Source organism: Micromys minutus (assembly GCF_963924665.1).
Source record: "Micromys minutus genome assembly, chromosome: 1".
NCBI classification, from domain to species: Eukaryota; Metazoa; Chordata; class Mammalia; order Rodentia; family Muridae; genus Micromys; species Micromys minutus.
This window is the reverse complement of record NC_137969.1, coordinates 225,931,098-225,947,364: the sequence shown is the minus strand read 5'-3', so window position 1 is coordinate 225,947,364 and position 16,267 is coordinate 225,931,098. Positions and strand designations below refer to the sequence as shown.

General features: G+C 45.5%; 1 protein-coding gene across 3 annotated transcripts in view; it reads right to left on the bottom strand.

Annotated features, from left to right (window-relative positions):
- Positions 1-10,592: 10,592 nt before the first annotated feature.
- SMOC1 (SPARC related modular calcium binding 1) overlaps positions 10,593-16,267 on the bottom strand; it is a 153,998-nt gene continuing 148,323 nt past the window's right edge. For all 3 annotated transcript variants that reach the window (XM_080932371.1, XM_080932372.1, XM_080932373.1), the window contains exons 12-13: positions 12,810-12,863; positions 10,593-12,330 (exon numbers count right to left, since the gene is read on the bottom strand). In XM_080932371.1, coding sequence (XP_080788497.1) covers positions 12,314-12,330; positions 12,810-12,863 — 71 coding nt within the window. In that variant the 3' untranslated portion in view covers positions 10,593-12,313. The remainder of the gene's footprint in view (positions 12,331-12,809; positions 12,864-16,267) is intronic.

Genomic DNA, 16,267 nt, shown 5'->3' with positions numbered 1-16,267 from the left:
ACTGGAGCTAAGAAAAAAAGATTTGAGGATGTAACTCCTGCATGGAGGTAGGCAGACAAATGTGTGTGTGTGTGTGTGTGTGTGAGAGAGAGAGAGAGAGAGAGAGAGAGAGAGAGAGAGAGAGAGAGAGAGAGAGAGAAGCAGGAAGATCTGGGCTAGATCCATCCCATGTTATTGCTAATAAGAATGAAAATAAAAGTGTTTTTAAGCCGATTCCATGGGAGAAACAGAAAGATGAACTCCACCTGTGCTCATCTCTCCTTTGAGTCATTTCTAGATCACACAGACTTTGGACATTATTGAGAATAAAGTAGATGAGCCCTAATCAATGTTGAGGTGGGGCAAGGCTGATGTCCAGAGAGAGGGAGGACTTTAATCTGAGTCTGGATACCAACAACTAGGTCTCTGGATTGAGTGACAAATCTCATGACCTCTGCAAGCTTCTAAAGCCAAATACTTCCAGCACTAAGGTTGCAATTTACTCCAGAACGTGGCAAGGGACACAAGGTGATGTATGAAAAATGCCCGGCAGTCATAACTGACAACACTACAGGCGTTTTTTCGGGATGCCTCGGTCCCACCCGCTGTCCACGAATCAGTACGAAGGTGACATTGCCAGCTGGAGTGCGCAAGTTGAGCCACAACCTTCCCGTCCCTTTATCTCATTTATTTTCAGGACATAACAGCTATCATAATAAATCAACCCCAAGATTTTAATAGTTTAAGAGAACATGGAGTTTATTCCTCATTTATGCAGTGATCTAAGAATTCTTGGTCAGCAGGTGGCTGTCTTCCACATGATGATTCAGGGACTTGGTTTCTTTTATTTTATAACTGCAGTTTCTACATGTCTTCCTCACTCATCTCAAGTGGAAAGTAAATTGGAGGTGGTACACTCACACATATCTAACTGCCTTGGCTTCCAAGTCATATCACATTTCCTCACATCCAATTAGTAAAAGGTAGTCACTTTTGCTCATTCGAATGCAAAGGGACTGTGACATATAGTTCTTCGCTGGGCAGTCACTCTCTTGTAACCTCTCCAAACTGCAAAAGGATCCTTTATTGTAAACGACTGCCCTGCCACAGTGCCTTTGTGATTAAGGAGAGATATTTTAATATTAATAGTTAAGAACAATCTGACCTCTGTCTGTGCCGTTTTCAAAGCCTTTAATATACATCACTTGTGTCTGATAAGAGCCATAAGAGGTAGGTATTATTCTTTTCTGTCAAACAGGTTTACAAGTTGTTATAGGATTACCCCGGAGTTCACAGACAGTATGGATCAGGTAGAAACATGGGTCTGATTCCAAATGTTGCTCAGCTTGTCTGTTCCAGAATATCATGACTTCTTGTAACAAACATCAGAACAAAGGGTGGAAGGAGGCTAGAATCTTAGGAGGCTGAATGTAGCGAGTGAAAGAAGCCCACAGAGAGGCAGCCAGTTACCAACTGGGAGAACAAGAGACACCAGCCAGCAGTTAGTTCTCCAGTCCTTCCATAATGGCTTCTCACCTACCTTGTCCTCATTCTTTGTGAATGAAGAACTGGCTGGGGTGGTGTACCTGCAAGGCTCAGGGGCAGACTGGGAAGGTTCACTCTGATAAAATAATTTGTATTAATAATTAAATATGGAGAAAGGATTCAGAAGACATCATTGGGACAATGGTATTCAAAAGGATTCCTGGAAAACTACCCTGGCAAGTATGTCACATGACACTACGAGGGGTGTGTTTTAGTCTGTTCTGTGTTGCTACAATAAAATTCATGGGCCTGAATACTTTATATAAAAATATTTAGCTCATGGTTCTATTGGCTCAAGACTGTGGTGCTGGCACCTGCTTTTAGCTGCTACTGAGGGATTTATCATGTATCACAACATGGCTGAGAAGCAGATAGGAAAGTGCCATTTATAAGAAAGAGGCACTGTGGGAGGGAGGGAACAAAGGAACTGACTCACATTGTAACAACCCATCCCCCCCACCCCCAGAAACTACCACAGGGACTACACTGATGCATTACCCACAGTTCAATTACTTCTTGACAGTAAGAAATAAGCCTCAATATGAGTTTTATGGGCTACAGTGTAGCTCAGTGGTAGAGCACTTGTCTAGCATGTGTGAATTCCTGGGTTTCAATCTTCACCAGAAAAAAAAAGCATTTTGGAGGCCAGATTATATACAAAATCCAAGTCATTAAAGAGAGTCTCAAACTGACCTCATATAAAGTGAATTTAGCCTTTTCTAATAAACATAGTGCTTCCTTCTTTATTATTATATATTTATTGAAACTTAATATATATTATATATAGAGAAAGAGATTATAATTTGTTGCACATATTGATGTGTGTATATACTGAAATTATTTTAATCAAACTAACTCCTATTATATATGCAAGCACATATATGGATATGTGTATGTATATGCCACATTTATATGTATATAATCACCCTTTAGTATGGCAGAAATGCTTCATGTCTACTCTCATGTAATTTGAAGTTAATGATCCATACAATATTAACAGCGGTCACAATGCTGTGCCTTAGAATTGTAGAACATATACATATCATTGACCCTTTAACCAGTATCTTCCCATCCCCCTGAACCCCACCACTGATAGAATCTTATAATCTTCTGTTCCATTAAACTGACTTTTTAGTGACATTCTATATATAACTGAGATCATGCACCATTTGTGTTTCTGTGACTGGCTTATGTCACCTAGCCTAATTTCTTCTAAGTTCCTCCACATTGTACCCAGCAAAACTTCCTACTTTTTAAGGCTGAGTAATCATTCCAGCTTTGTTTCTGTTGCTGTGATAAAATACTCTTACAAAAACGAACTTCAAGGAAGGGGGTTTAATTCAGTTTATAGTTTTTGTGGAGAAGTCAGGGCAGGAACTTCAAGCATCTAGTTCTTATTACATCCAAAGTCAAAAGCAGAGAGAAATTAAAGTAATGCTCAGTCGCTCACTTGTTTGTTTGTGCTCAGCATGATTTCCCCATTTTTGTACAGTTTAGGAGTCCTGTCTAGGGAATGGTGCTGCCTAATGTGGGCTGGGTTTTCTCACATTAATTAGCATAATGCAGATGATTTGGATTCTCTTTTTTTCCCAGGGAATTTTAGGTTGACAATTTAAGCTGACAATTAAGACTAACCACCAAAGTAATAGTCCACTAATTTATGTGTTCCTTTATTTAACAACATATGTAGTGTGTAGTTTTTGCTACCCTGCTTTAAGCTCTGGGCAGACTGTGCTCCCAGCCCCCAACCCAGAGAATATTGGATCCTCAGATGAAAAACACAGACACACACAGTTGTTCAATTTCAAGCTGCCTTCTTGGCTTAATTGCTGGGTGCTTCTAATCTACCAAGGCTAGAGTGCCCTTCCCAATACTCTTAGCTCAGTACCCTAAATGTGCCCTATTTAGTTCCAGCTCAACACTCTAACCTCTTGCCTGGAGAAGTGGCCTATCTCGACCTGAGATCTCATATGACTGGTCCTTTTCTCTCTCTGAAGCAGGGTAAAATCTCTCTTCCACCTCTGTATCTCTCAGTCTCCTTATGTGGGGACCCATAAGGAAGTCCTGGCTCTTTCCTTTCTCCCAGCAACTGGATCCTGACATATTTACTGATAGATCAAGAACCAACTGAGGAACAGGACCTTAGCATCATAATCACCCCTTACACGTAGGCTGTTTCTATTTTTTTTTTTTTGGATATTGTTCAAGGTGTCTCTTTAAGATACAGACAACTTCTCACTTGTTATGTACTCAGAGAATTCCATTCTTTCTAAAACTTTTTGGAAAGGGTTTGACCCAACATCAACTATTTTGGTACCTCAGAATGTTTAGATTATGGCTTTTGACCTTAGTTCTTTCTGACTTCTACCTCAGTGAGAGCTGTTTGTCACTCTGTTGTCTTCTTTACAACTGCTTGACAGAAAAAGTGCTTTTATTCTGCATGATACCTATTTATTCTTTCATTATGTCAAAAGTACAACCTCCAATTCTCCTGCCATTTCATGCTTTGATACATGGACAAGCAAGCATCTGGGTCGCTAAGGAGAGAGGCCAACTATCGTTCATGCTCACACGGTCCATCTGATTACTGAGAACACAGACTATTATGGATGCTGTCTGGTATGCATTTATGTGGGATGCTAATATTCACACTATGAGCCTCGTTCTTCCCATTCCCCAAATTTCTTCAAAATTTAGTCTGTTTTCTATGTCTGTTACTAAATGCCATGGCTAGATATTTTATAAGTAAAAAAGAATGTCTCACACTAATGAAACTGGGAAGTCCAAGGTTAAAGGATCCTAACTGATGGGAGCCTTCTTACTGGTTGGAACATATGCAGAGTACTCAGGTGGCAGAGGGCATCACACAGGAAACAGTAAAGACTTATTCTCTTCTATATTTCTTCTGATGAAGCCACTAACACACTTAAGAATGCTTCTTCTACTTGCTAAAACCTACATTCTGAGCAATTCCCAGAGGCTCCACTCCAGATAGCATTGATTACATAACTCTGAGGATTATGCTTTGGCATATGTTTTGGAAGAGAAACACCTAGCCCACAGAGCTTAGCCACTTACCAAGCCATTAAGATTAGTTCATAATTAGATCCATAATTCAAGTCAAAGGGGACATGTATATGCCTACAGGTCTGTCCACTGAAAGAATTTCCATCCATCACAGTCTTTGAGAGTGTATCTTGAGTTACTATGTTGAAACACCATGACCAAAAGCAAGTTCCAAAGGGAAGAGTTTATTTGGCTTATGTTTCAGTAAAAATCTAACCCCATATAAACCCGTGTAAAAAACACACAACTCAGTTATAATGTTTAAAAACTATATACCTGGATGGGGCAGATTTACCACCACACTGCTCTATTCCCCAGCTATGAAATCCCTTGTTATTTGCAGCTCCTCCAGGCCACATGCTTCTGATCCATCTTCCTTCTACCTCTTCTTCCTCTGTCATCCTCTCTCTCCTCCATGTACTTTTCTCCCTCTTCCTTCCTCTCTATTCTCTCTAAAGCCTCCAGCCTCACCTTTTCCTTCCACTGCTTAGTCACAGAATCTACCCTTTAAAACGGGGGAAAGGTTCATCTGAAATCACCTGAGTGTGTGATCTATCCAGGCAGGCCCTCTTGAGAAAGCACAATTAGCATCAAAATACTAACAGTACCAGGGCAATCCACAACGGGCATATGCTTAGATGTTGGAATTTATCATTGAAGGGTGATTGGCCAGAAACACAAATAAGACAGAAAGGCAGGAACTAATGCAGAGGCCACAAAGAGATCCCACTTCCTGGCTTGCTCCTCATAGCTTGCTCAGCCTGCTCTTATAAAGCCCAGGTCCACCACAGTGGACTGGGCCCTCCCCCATGAATCACTAATTAAGAAAATGTCCTACAGCTGGGTCATATGGGGGCAATTTTTCTCTCAATTGAGATTTTCTCCTTTCAGATGACTCTAGCTTGTGTCAAATTAACATAAAACTAGCCAGGACAGAGGGTATCACTAAGCTGTGCTAGAGCATACACTGCCTAGTTCTGAATGGTGCTGGTTGGCACACTGTGCGAAGGCATTTTGAATTGAGCTCAGAGAGTGTCTGAGGGAATACAGCTACAGGCACAGTCAATTACCATGAGCATCTTCAGTCAACTGTGTAACCTACAGGTGCATTCTTGATCGGATTAGGCTGTTCTCTCTGTATCTCTTTGACTTGATGATGGGATGCTCTTGTGCAAGTTCAGTCTACAGATTGTTGGGTAAGGCACAAAGTTCTGCATGGGAAATTTTGACAACCTGGCTTCTGTCCTCCCACAAAGGTATTGTATTATATATTGAGTACTGTAGTTGTGCTGCCTTTAGGTTTCCATCTGTCTTCTCCAGAGCTACAAGAGAAACTCTTTAAATGCACCAGGGCACCCAGCGAGTCACAACTGCAAGCTTGGCACCTCATGTTTCAGCCGGCACCATCACTTTCACCACCATCACCACCTCCACTACCACCACCACCTCCCACCAACACCACCACCACTACCACCACCACCTCTACCATCACCACCTCTACCATCACCACCTCTACCACCACCACCTCTACCATCACCACCTCTACCATCACCACCTCTACCACCACCACCTCTACCACCACCACCTCTACCATCACCACCTCTACCATCACCACCTCTACCACCACCACCTCTACCATCACCACCTCTACCATCACCACCTCTACCATCACCACCTCTACCACTACCACCACCACCACCACCACATGCAGCAGACTTGATAGTCAGCCTCATCTACACACTGAAGGGGCGAGGGAATAAAGAACTAAAACAAGAAGCAGTTGAAGATCAGCCTGCATTTCCAGTTTCTGGTGGGGCTTGAGTGAGTGAGGTTCCCACTAACGAGTAGAACCACAGAAGAGAGTCTGGCTCCAGTCACAAAAGAAAAGCAGAAGTAGAAGCCCCAGATCAAAGTGGACATGGGCACCAAGAATACATGGTATATTCATATGGGAAGATATAGAAGAGGACACACCCAAACTGAACTGACCAAATCAACGGTGGGGAAGGCTACTCCAGGACCTGCCATGTGCCCCACATAAGCTCTAACACAGGGCATCTGGCACAGTGGGAAAGTGAGCAAGCGTTAAACTGAGAGGTGGCTACAATAAACCCAGAGGGCTACTGCTCAGAGTGACCCTCATGGCTTCTCTCCCTTTCCCTCCTCCTGACTCCATCATGAAGAATAATTATAAAGCAGAGGAGTGACCTGGAGCCAGACCTTAGCTCCGCTGTTTTGAGGCAGTCGTGGACCACAGCACTGTGCTAGGGCAGGGAGGGAAGGGAGAATGATGCAAGTTGTATATTGATTGACTTTGGAACTGAGCTTGTAAGTAATCGAATTGGAGAGACCAGAATGTCATGAAAACAACTCTGGTTATCATTAATGGAAGATGATTCAATAGGGCATAGATCAAACTAATGATCACAGAAGACACAAGAGTCGCACATGCATAGCACAGGGCACTGGGATTTCTCACCCAGCTAGTCTCCAACATTACCTGAACCTGAAGTCCCCTCCAACTTCTCCATGAGAGTGGCAGGGTTCTCACAGAACCTGAGAGACAGCCTCTGGGTGGAATGCTGACTTCTCACCAAAGAGAAATTGGCATTCACCTTCCCACTCTGCTGAGACGGGGAAATGGTAGTTGTCATGAACATGCCACATTTGTCAGAAGTCATGGACAAAATGCATTGTGCAAAATGAGATCAACGAGTCTCTTTATTCTTAGACAATGTACGCCCTGCCCATTTAGAATCACACTAAGATCATCTCCAACATAATAGCCGAGTTTTTATGAAATACTCCTGATTCCGTTTCTTTCCTGTTGTGTAGTTGGGCAGGGCCATGTGATTCCCTTTAGTCACCGGAGCATGAACAACATGACAAGTCACAAACCTAGAACATATCTAGGCAGAAGGAATGGTGACTAAGTGATTGCCTCCATAAGACTGGCAAGCCCGTGGGAGCGTTTTCTTGATCAACAATCAATGTAGGAGAATGAAGGCCACTGTGGGCAGTGCCACCTTTGTTGGAAGATGGTACTAGGTTGTATATCAAAGTAGCTGACAAACCAGGGGAAGAGCAGTGCTCCGCTATTGTTTTGTCTCTCCTCCTGCTTGAGCTTTTGCCCACAATTCCCTCTGTGGTATATAATGTATTTGGAACATGTGATCCAGATAAATCCTCTCCCCCACCCCCAATCTGGTTCTGAGGATGGCCTTTATTAAAGCAATAGGAAGCAAACTAAGAGAATGATATAGTTCGTTCTGAGTCTGCATCAGAGTACAATTTACCACATTTCTCTTTCTTTACCTCCACAATCAAGAGGGAAGGAGTTCTTCCTTGACCTGGATCTCTGATGAGGACAGTACAAGGAAGTGTTCCAGGTGTCACTAAGTCTAGGTTATCCCTTTGTGTTTTAGTCACCGAAGTCGTGAGGGGAATATGTTATTGCAGCGCATCCTGGTCTCTCCTGATTGAGCCTATCAGCAGTCCGATAGCTGTTCACTAACCTCGTAGACAGGCAGGTCCCCAGTGCACAGCACACCCTTTTATCAAGTGTGTAGCTTTACTAAAGGATGGCCTTGAGTTTGGGAATGGGACTGGCTTATTACATACAAGACCATCAACCATTAACTAGAATCAATAGTCCTGTTAAGAGGATCTAGGCTAAAGGGCTTTCATGGAATCTATCCTATTAAGGGAGAAAATGGTACAGAGCAAGAGAGAGTGCTGAGACCACATTGTAAGGTGGCTGTCAGAGGTTGAGGTAGCAAGCAGAAGGGATCTGACAAGAGACCACTGGCTGGCTTATCCAGCATAGGAAGTAGTAGACAGGATGTCACTGAAGTTAGGGCTTTCTTAGCAAGCCATGAAAGTTACAGAGGACATACAGATCTGTGGTGAAGGGTTGAAGGTCTTGGTGGTTCTTCATGAAAGATCTAACTTCTCATTCCCCTGCTTGTTCATCAAGAACAGAAAGATTTGAACCTCATTAATGGCATACCCATGATCGTGCAGATCAGTTAGAAGCTTTGGAGATAACTGGCTAGAAAGCTGACTTAGCTACCTCTCTGCATTGTCTGTTGTTTTAATTTTGTGTGCCTGCTTGTCTGTCTGCCTGTCTATCCATCCACTCATCTATCATTCTACAAAGATGATGGGGGCTGTTAGTATCTCACCCCCTTGGGAAGCAGATATTATATATCACTGGTACCTCTGGGACCCATCCTCTGTCAACACTGGTCTTGAAAAATGCCCAGCCTCACAGCCTCTAGACCTCCCTGCTGAATATGTTCCCAAAGTTCCTTCCTTGTGATAGTGGTGCATGGCTCTGAGCCCTGAGGTGAGGCAAAAGCAGAATGGGCCTATCCTGTGCCTTTGCCTTGACTCATGATGCAGCTGTCTGGGAAAAAGCAGAGGAGCAGGGGGTAGGAGTGAGAGTTCACTCTGCTGCCAAAGGTGAGCTCCCACCTGCCCATCTCTATACTCTCTGCCAGAGGTCAAATGAACTCTGACTCCTCCAGGGCTGGGCTTCCAGCTTGGGAAGTGCTACCCTCATACTGCTCTGAAGCCTGGTGGTCCTCTGCAAAATGGCAGCTTTAAGTAAGACCATTATCTGCTGGGAATGACAATGAACTCCCACTGATACAGCCCAATCCCAAACAGTACGGTACCGGTACCGGATGCAGAAGATGCTGTTCCCATCCCCCCTCCCCGGAAGGCAGATGGGGAATCAACAGTGCTCGGGGACTGAGGTCAGAAAATCTGAAGGGGACTCCTTAGTTTACTTTCCCCAGGCCTACCAATCACTTTGCCCCTCGTCATGGGCCTGAATCTACACCTATAACCTGGAATAACGCTGCCTGGTCACTGACCGGCAACGGTTGACATCAGTGTACAGAGAATCAGCTATCCCCATTGCCTCAAAACAGAAACTCCAGTTCTGAAACTGGAGAGAAACTGGATGGGGTATGAGAGGATGAGAGACTGTGACCAGTCAAATGCTGGGATTCTTCTCCAGGGAAGACTTGTGGACAAGGACTGGGCGAAGGTTAGGCGAAGGAAGAATCAGAAAATAAAAATTATTTTCTGTGTACCATAGAGGACAAAGGACAAATTGCAGCCGGAAGACTCTGGAGGGGCTGGAGAGATGGCTCAGAAGTTAAGAGTACTGACTGCTCTTCCAGAGGTCCTGAGTTCAATTCCCAGCAACTGCATGGTGGCTCACAACCATCTGTAATGAGATCTGATGCCCTCTTCTGGTGTATCTGGAGACAGCGACCGTGTACTCATGTACATAAAATAAATACATAATAATTTTTAAAAAGAATCTGGAAAAGCAATTTGTGTGGGTGATTAACAAAGGTTATCCAAGGACAGCCTTGCAGAAAGAGGATGAAAGGAAACCATCCCCCTCACAGGAGACTCGGGTACCTGATCCTATGCTGGCCCTAGGCATGTTGCCAACCTCCATCCCAAAGTCCTCTGCTCTGCAGAGTTTGCTAGCTCAGAAGTGGTGCCACACAGTGTCACGAAATGTCATGCAGAACTAAAATGTGAACTGTACAAACCCGCTGCTGGATCAGAGTCAGCTTTGTACCTGCATAGCTATGCCCACCAGTGAAGACACAGAATAAGCTTGGAAGTGATCTACACACACACACACACACACACACACACACACACACACACACACATACACACACTATTCTATCAGCTCCATTTGGGGCTTCTGCAGGGGCAAAAGTTAGAGGGGGAGTTATAGTATATGCACCAGCAGTTAAGGGTCAATAGGACCCAGGGCATCTTTCTAGGAAGTATACACTCCCAGAGACCACTGGTGTCTCACTAAAAGCAACCCAGATAAATTGTTGGATCAGAGCATGAGTACTTAGACCAAGAAAACTCTGAAACCTTCTCGGAAATGGGGCCTCTTCTTCAGAGAAGAACCCCCCAAAAAAGAGAAACCAACTGCCAAGGTTTGCCCATTTTTATTTTTTATTAAACAAACTACAAATACTTTTCCTTGCTCTCTCCTTCCCACGGGAAAACCACACAGCACAGCCTGTGCCCATCTGCGAGAGAGAAGGTGCCTGGTCAGATTCTAAACTCCTGCACAGAGGTGGCTACTCTGTGCGAATTTCCTTCAGGCCACGAAACAGGGATGAAGTCTGTTGTGAGGACCATCCAGCTCCCGCTGCCGTGTTTCTGGTCAAAGCTCCAAGAGAAGGTGTTCTTTCCACCTTATTATGTCAGGACAGGTTCACTGGCCACCGTGGGACAACATATGTGACTTTTACCAGAACAGCAGGAACCTTCTGGAGCTAAGACTTTATCAAATCAAGCCCCGGGGAGGCTATGTTTCCCACATGTAGGCAGCATTATGGGGCCAATGCCTTCCAGACCTAAGACAGAGCAGGGTTTACCAAGGTAGATGCATTTCCAGGATACTGAGATGGAATCCCAGGCAAGGCAGATTGCAGAGAGCAAGTCAGCAAAAGCACCAGTCCTGGCCTCCCTCACTGCCATCATGACTGACCATGGGAAGAGCTGCTAAATGTCACTTAATGCTCTGACTGAAGGACTTCTGAATCAGCATGTCCCCTAGACAGAAAAGGCTACTTATCTACCCTGATGCAATCCAGGTGACGCTCTGTGCAAAAGCCTAGATTTCCCTACAGCTGGGTCATTGTTCCTCTTCCTCCTGGGGAAGCAGAAGTAAGGAACGCCATGTCAATCTTAGAATTCAAGAATTCTGGAAGTCCATGAGAAAAGCCAAAAGAATAAGAGTAACTCTGGTATTGGCCAACAAGATGGCTGACCCAATCAGTGAGGATGAGGGCAAGAGATGTGGGGAGAGCATGGAAGTAAAACCTAGTCTGACTCTAGTGTTGGGAGCGACATACTTGTGGAGACCGACTCTCTTGTGGGTTTGCAGAAGGGCTGGTCCACGTCTTCTGTCCTCTTCACCATCTCCTTAGATGCCAAATACCCACTGAAGGAAAACCATGAGTGTCCTTTTTCTCACATGCTTGGGTTCCCACCTCTACACAGGGGAGGTGCTAAACATGGGCAGAAATGTTTAAAGTAGCCACATTCAACCGAGTATAATTTGCTTTGTTATTTACCGTAGACTACCAAGGGATCTGAATAGCGAGGGCATGTGGGCCACCGGGGAGGTGGAATCCATGCTGGCCATCACAGCAGCTGGGACCCCCTCCTACCCAGCCAAAAGCCAAGTGACTAGACTTTGACAGTTAATGGCATGGACCAGAAGAAAACATGGTGTCCACAGCACAAGCACAGGGCTCCCATCAGGGAAGGGAAAGGACAAACAGTGATGTCAATGCCTGTACAAAAGATCTATACAATTTACATATATATTTATATACAGTATATTAATCTCTTTCTTCTCCGTCCCACCCCTCCCCCGATAACCTAAAAGTTGTCAGTAGCAGATCCAAACACTTAACAATAAAAGAGAGAATAAACAGCTTTTCTTCCCTTTCCTGTTCCCACGGTGGTATGAGACAGCTGGTGCTGACAAATGGAACCAGAAACAAAACACACACGTAAGAGTTATTAAAAGTGCAAACATGGCGGGCACCACTTGTGTTACACGGGCTGTGGCTGGGCCACAGGTAGCGCTGAAGGTTAGGTATCTGATGGTCGGTCCTCTCTCCTCGGCCTCTCCATTGGTTTGTGACTCTTCTGCTCTTCAGACGAGGCGTCCGACTGGGAGAGGGAAGGAGAGAGCCAAAAGCAAAGTGATATGAGCCATTAAGGCTGTATGGAATGCTCAGCCACAAATGTCTGCACGAGGACAGCCTTTGCCTGACAGACACGGACTAGGTCGGGCACAGGTTACCTAGATGTTCAGACGTGCATGTTTTACCCACCTATCCTTTGCTACTCTGAGGGAGCTCCCAGCATCCCGAGTCAGTTGGAATTATAAAAACCTTGGCTCTGCCAGACAAGCATGGGATGCATTCTGGTGAGCTCTGACCTAATCGTACTGCCTAACCCGGAGGAAATGGCAGGTGTCTGGGACAGGTAGGGGTGACAGGATCCTTCTCAGTGCTGACATCTTCCTCATATCTCCACTAGACATGGAGTGTGGGTCTTTAAGTGACCTGATCTAAGGCCTTATTGCTATACTACCACAGTCTCGTCAGGGAGTCCGCAGAAGGAAGTCCAGAAAGAAGGCAACTTACTGAATGGGTTTGTGCCTGCTCGTTTTCCCTGAGGGAAGCTGCCAAGGCTACCACCTGCAACAAAGAGGGACATGTGACATGAGAGAGGTCTTGACCAGACAGCTGGCAGAGCTTCTGTATCTGAGCCTTTACCTGCTCTGCCCTCAGAACTGATAAGCATGGGAGGGAGCCGGAAGCGGCATGTCTGAGCCTCCTGCTTTGGAGATACCTATTGCCGAGTTCTGCCTAGTAAACCCACCGTCCACCTCTAAACGGTCTATAGTCAGGCTGGGGTGCCTCGATGGCTGATCGCTGCTGCCGCTGCTGTGTGGTTGACACTGTTTTTGTCTCTGTAGTCCAGGCTGAGCTTGAACTCATATGGACAGGCAGCAATAGAAGAGAGAATAAACAGGCTTTCTTCACTTTCCTTTCCCACCATGGTATTGGAACCCACTCAAGACACCTCTTTGAATCCCACTAGCTGTTAGCTAAGAAGGGCTTTAGATTATTCATTGGTTCTGGGTCTCCGAGTCCTGTAATGTCAGAGGTGGAAGGAACCTTAGTCCCTTCACGTGCCAAATCTGGAGGCAAAGGCTCAGGATGACCTACAAAAGGTCTAAGACCTGGTTTGATAATACCCACCCCTGTGCACAGGCCCTGGTGCTCTTTTAAGACCTGATCTCCCAAAGTTGGGGGTGGCACACTAGGAACTAGGCCTGTAGATTTATGTTAAGGTGATACATGATTGGACAGGAGAGAGAAGAGAGATAGGTGGGGAAAGGTCAAAAAGCAGGGGTGGAGGAGGAGGAGATTGCTGGAGAAGATGAAGGCAGACGTTGATGTTTCTCTCAGTACATCTCTTCATAAATAAGGTTGTTATGAATGTTTTATAAGGGATGGAATTGTACAAGATCATTTGATTTATCTAGGTGGGCAAATTATATTTTACCAATTGAATCAGAGTGTTTTGGTGTGTTATTTGATGTGGCGACTTAATTGAGTTCAAAAGGTGTACTGGCAGGACACATAAAGTGCACCACAGAGTTGGGGTGTGTGTTTGTGTGTGTGTGTGTGTGTGTGTGTGTGTGTGAGACAATACACTGAGGGGAATTGTGTGAGAACAACATGCCCGGGAGGTCTTATCCACCCAGGACAGAAGAAACAGGGTGGGTGAAGTGAACGCCCGGGAAGGGAACCTTGTGGAGAGTGACGGAGTCTGTGCGCTCAGAGTCCGTGAGCTCAGCTCCACACTAGAGCGATGTCCACAGAGTGAGACCACGGGGGCCAGTAAAGTTAACCCATTAATTTAATATTTATGGCAACATAGGCCAGGTTTGTGTCTCCAACCATGCACCTGAACATCGTTGGACAGAACCAGAAGATAGAATAAAGACAACATGTATGCTGCCTCTCTGCCTCCCAGGTAGGATAGCTCCAAGGATCCCCTGAGTTCCTGGGGAAGGGGGTGGAGGTTCATTCCTACGAAGATCAGGATTACCTATGAATCCTATGATACCACAGCTCAGCATCTCCCAACACTCCTTAAGACCCAAGAAAGACAAATAAGGGTAAATGTTGATGTATCTAAGTTTGCAGGTGAGGTCACAAATCCAGGAAGAGGAGCAGATCCAAGGCAGAGTCTACATTTACTCTGCTCCATTCTGTGGGTGTGGCAGTCAGTAGTAAACATGAGGATCTGTACATAGAAACAGGAGGTCCTGGTAGTCCTGGCCCTGCTGCATCAGCTAAGATCCAGAAAATAAAATGGAGAGTCAGGAGCACAGCCCTGTACCTCAGATGGCTTATATAACAGGGGTGAACTTATCCCCATTTAATGTGGCTAAAAACCCAAGATGGCACAGCATTCACCAGAGAAAGCAAACTCAGTGCTGGCTGTCACCCGTTAGATCCTAAGCTCTTGACTCTCAGAGAGAAAGGGGAAGATTGAGGCAAAGGAAAAGCTGGAGACACCGAGCCTCTAGTCCTCTGTTGCTTGCTTTATAGGATCCTGGCAAACTTTACAACAATCCTGACAAAGTTGCTTTATAACTTGGAAAAGACCAGTTACAGAGACCCAGGGCTCCAGACCCATGGCCTCTCCATGCTAGGCAGAGGACTCAGCTCTCCAGTAAGAGTTCTGGAAGGCAAAAGAATGAGTGCTCCTTTAGTATCTCCAAAAGTCTGGTCCCTCTACCCAAAACTACACCCCCAAGTCCTACATCTTCTCCCCACCCACATTGGGCCCCCTGCCTTGCATGCAAGTCCCTCTTAGGCCACCAGAGGGCACTACATAATACCAGATGACCTGTGCCTGGGCTCCTAGCTATCATCTAGCCAAGTGGCTTTGTGCCACCAGGAGCAGAGGGAGACCTTGAGGCTGCTGGCAGCACCTCTATCTCGTGGGTAGATTCCTCTCTGTGTGAGCACTGTGCATCTGGACTCTGCCCCACCCATCGCCTGCTCTAAACTGTTAACTTCTCCCACCAACTCCCCAAGGTAGATAACGACTACCCCCATTTGGTTGAGAAGGACATTGAAATCCAGAGAGATGCAGTACCTTGTCAAATTACAAGGCTAAAACCAACAGAACTTAACAGTCAGCTCTATCTGACTTCAGGGTCTCTGGTTGTACCTACATCCCTACTTCTGTCTAGACAGTTGTCCTCTCTTCTCCCTTAGATTTCTCCATAGTTCTCCGTTTTCCTGCTGGCACCAAATGCCTGGAAACGGGCATCCCTGTCAGGACATCAGCCACACAGCTCCCTGCAGGTTCCATCTCTGCTCATAGAATCCCAAGGCTACATCTGAACCCCAAGGCCCACGACTCCTCTCTGGCCACTCTTTGGCTTCCCCAGAAAATAAGGCGGGCCTGCTCACAAGAGCCATTTTTCTTCACTCTGGGGTTGTCTTCATGGAGGGCACAGAAGCTAGACTTTGAAGTCCTACTGATGAGCCAAGCACTGGTAACTTTGCTGTCTCCTGAGTGTAAAGTACTGCTCCTCTGCTTAACCCAGACTCTTCTAATGTAAAACAATAGAGAGCTTTGGCTTTCAGGGTCAGTGTGTTCTGCTGGACAGAGGAATGCAGTGGAAAGAAGAGTCCCATCTGCACAGACAACCCCAACCCTAACTCATAACCCCTGTTCCTTCTATGCTTTACATCACCCATCCCAACACACACACACACACACACACACACACACACACACACACACACAGCATGTACATACATGTATACTCATGCATACACAGATATATTTTAAGTCAGGCATAAAGGTCTAAAGAGATGGCTCAGCATTTAAGATCACTTGCTGCTGTTGCAGAGAACCCAGGTTCAATTCCCAGCATCCACATGGTGGCTCACAGCTGTCTGTAATTCCTGTTCCAAGGGGCCCTCTTCTGGCCTCTGCAGGCAAGAGGCACACACCTGGTGCACAAACATAAATGGAGAGATGTGCTCATACACACACACACACACAC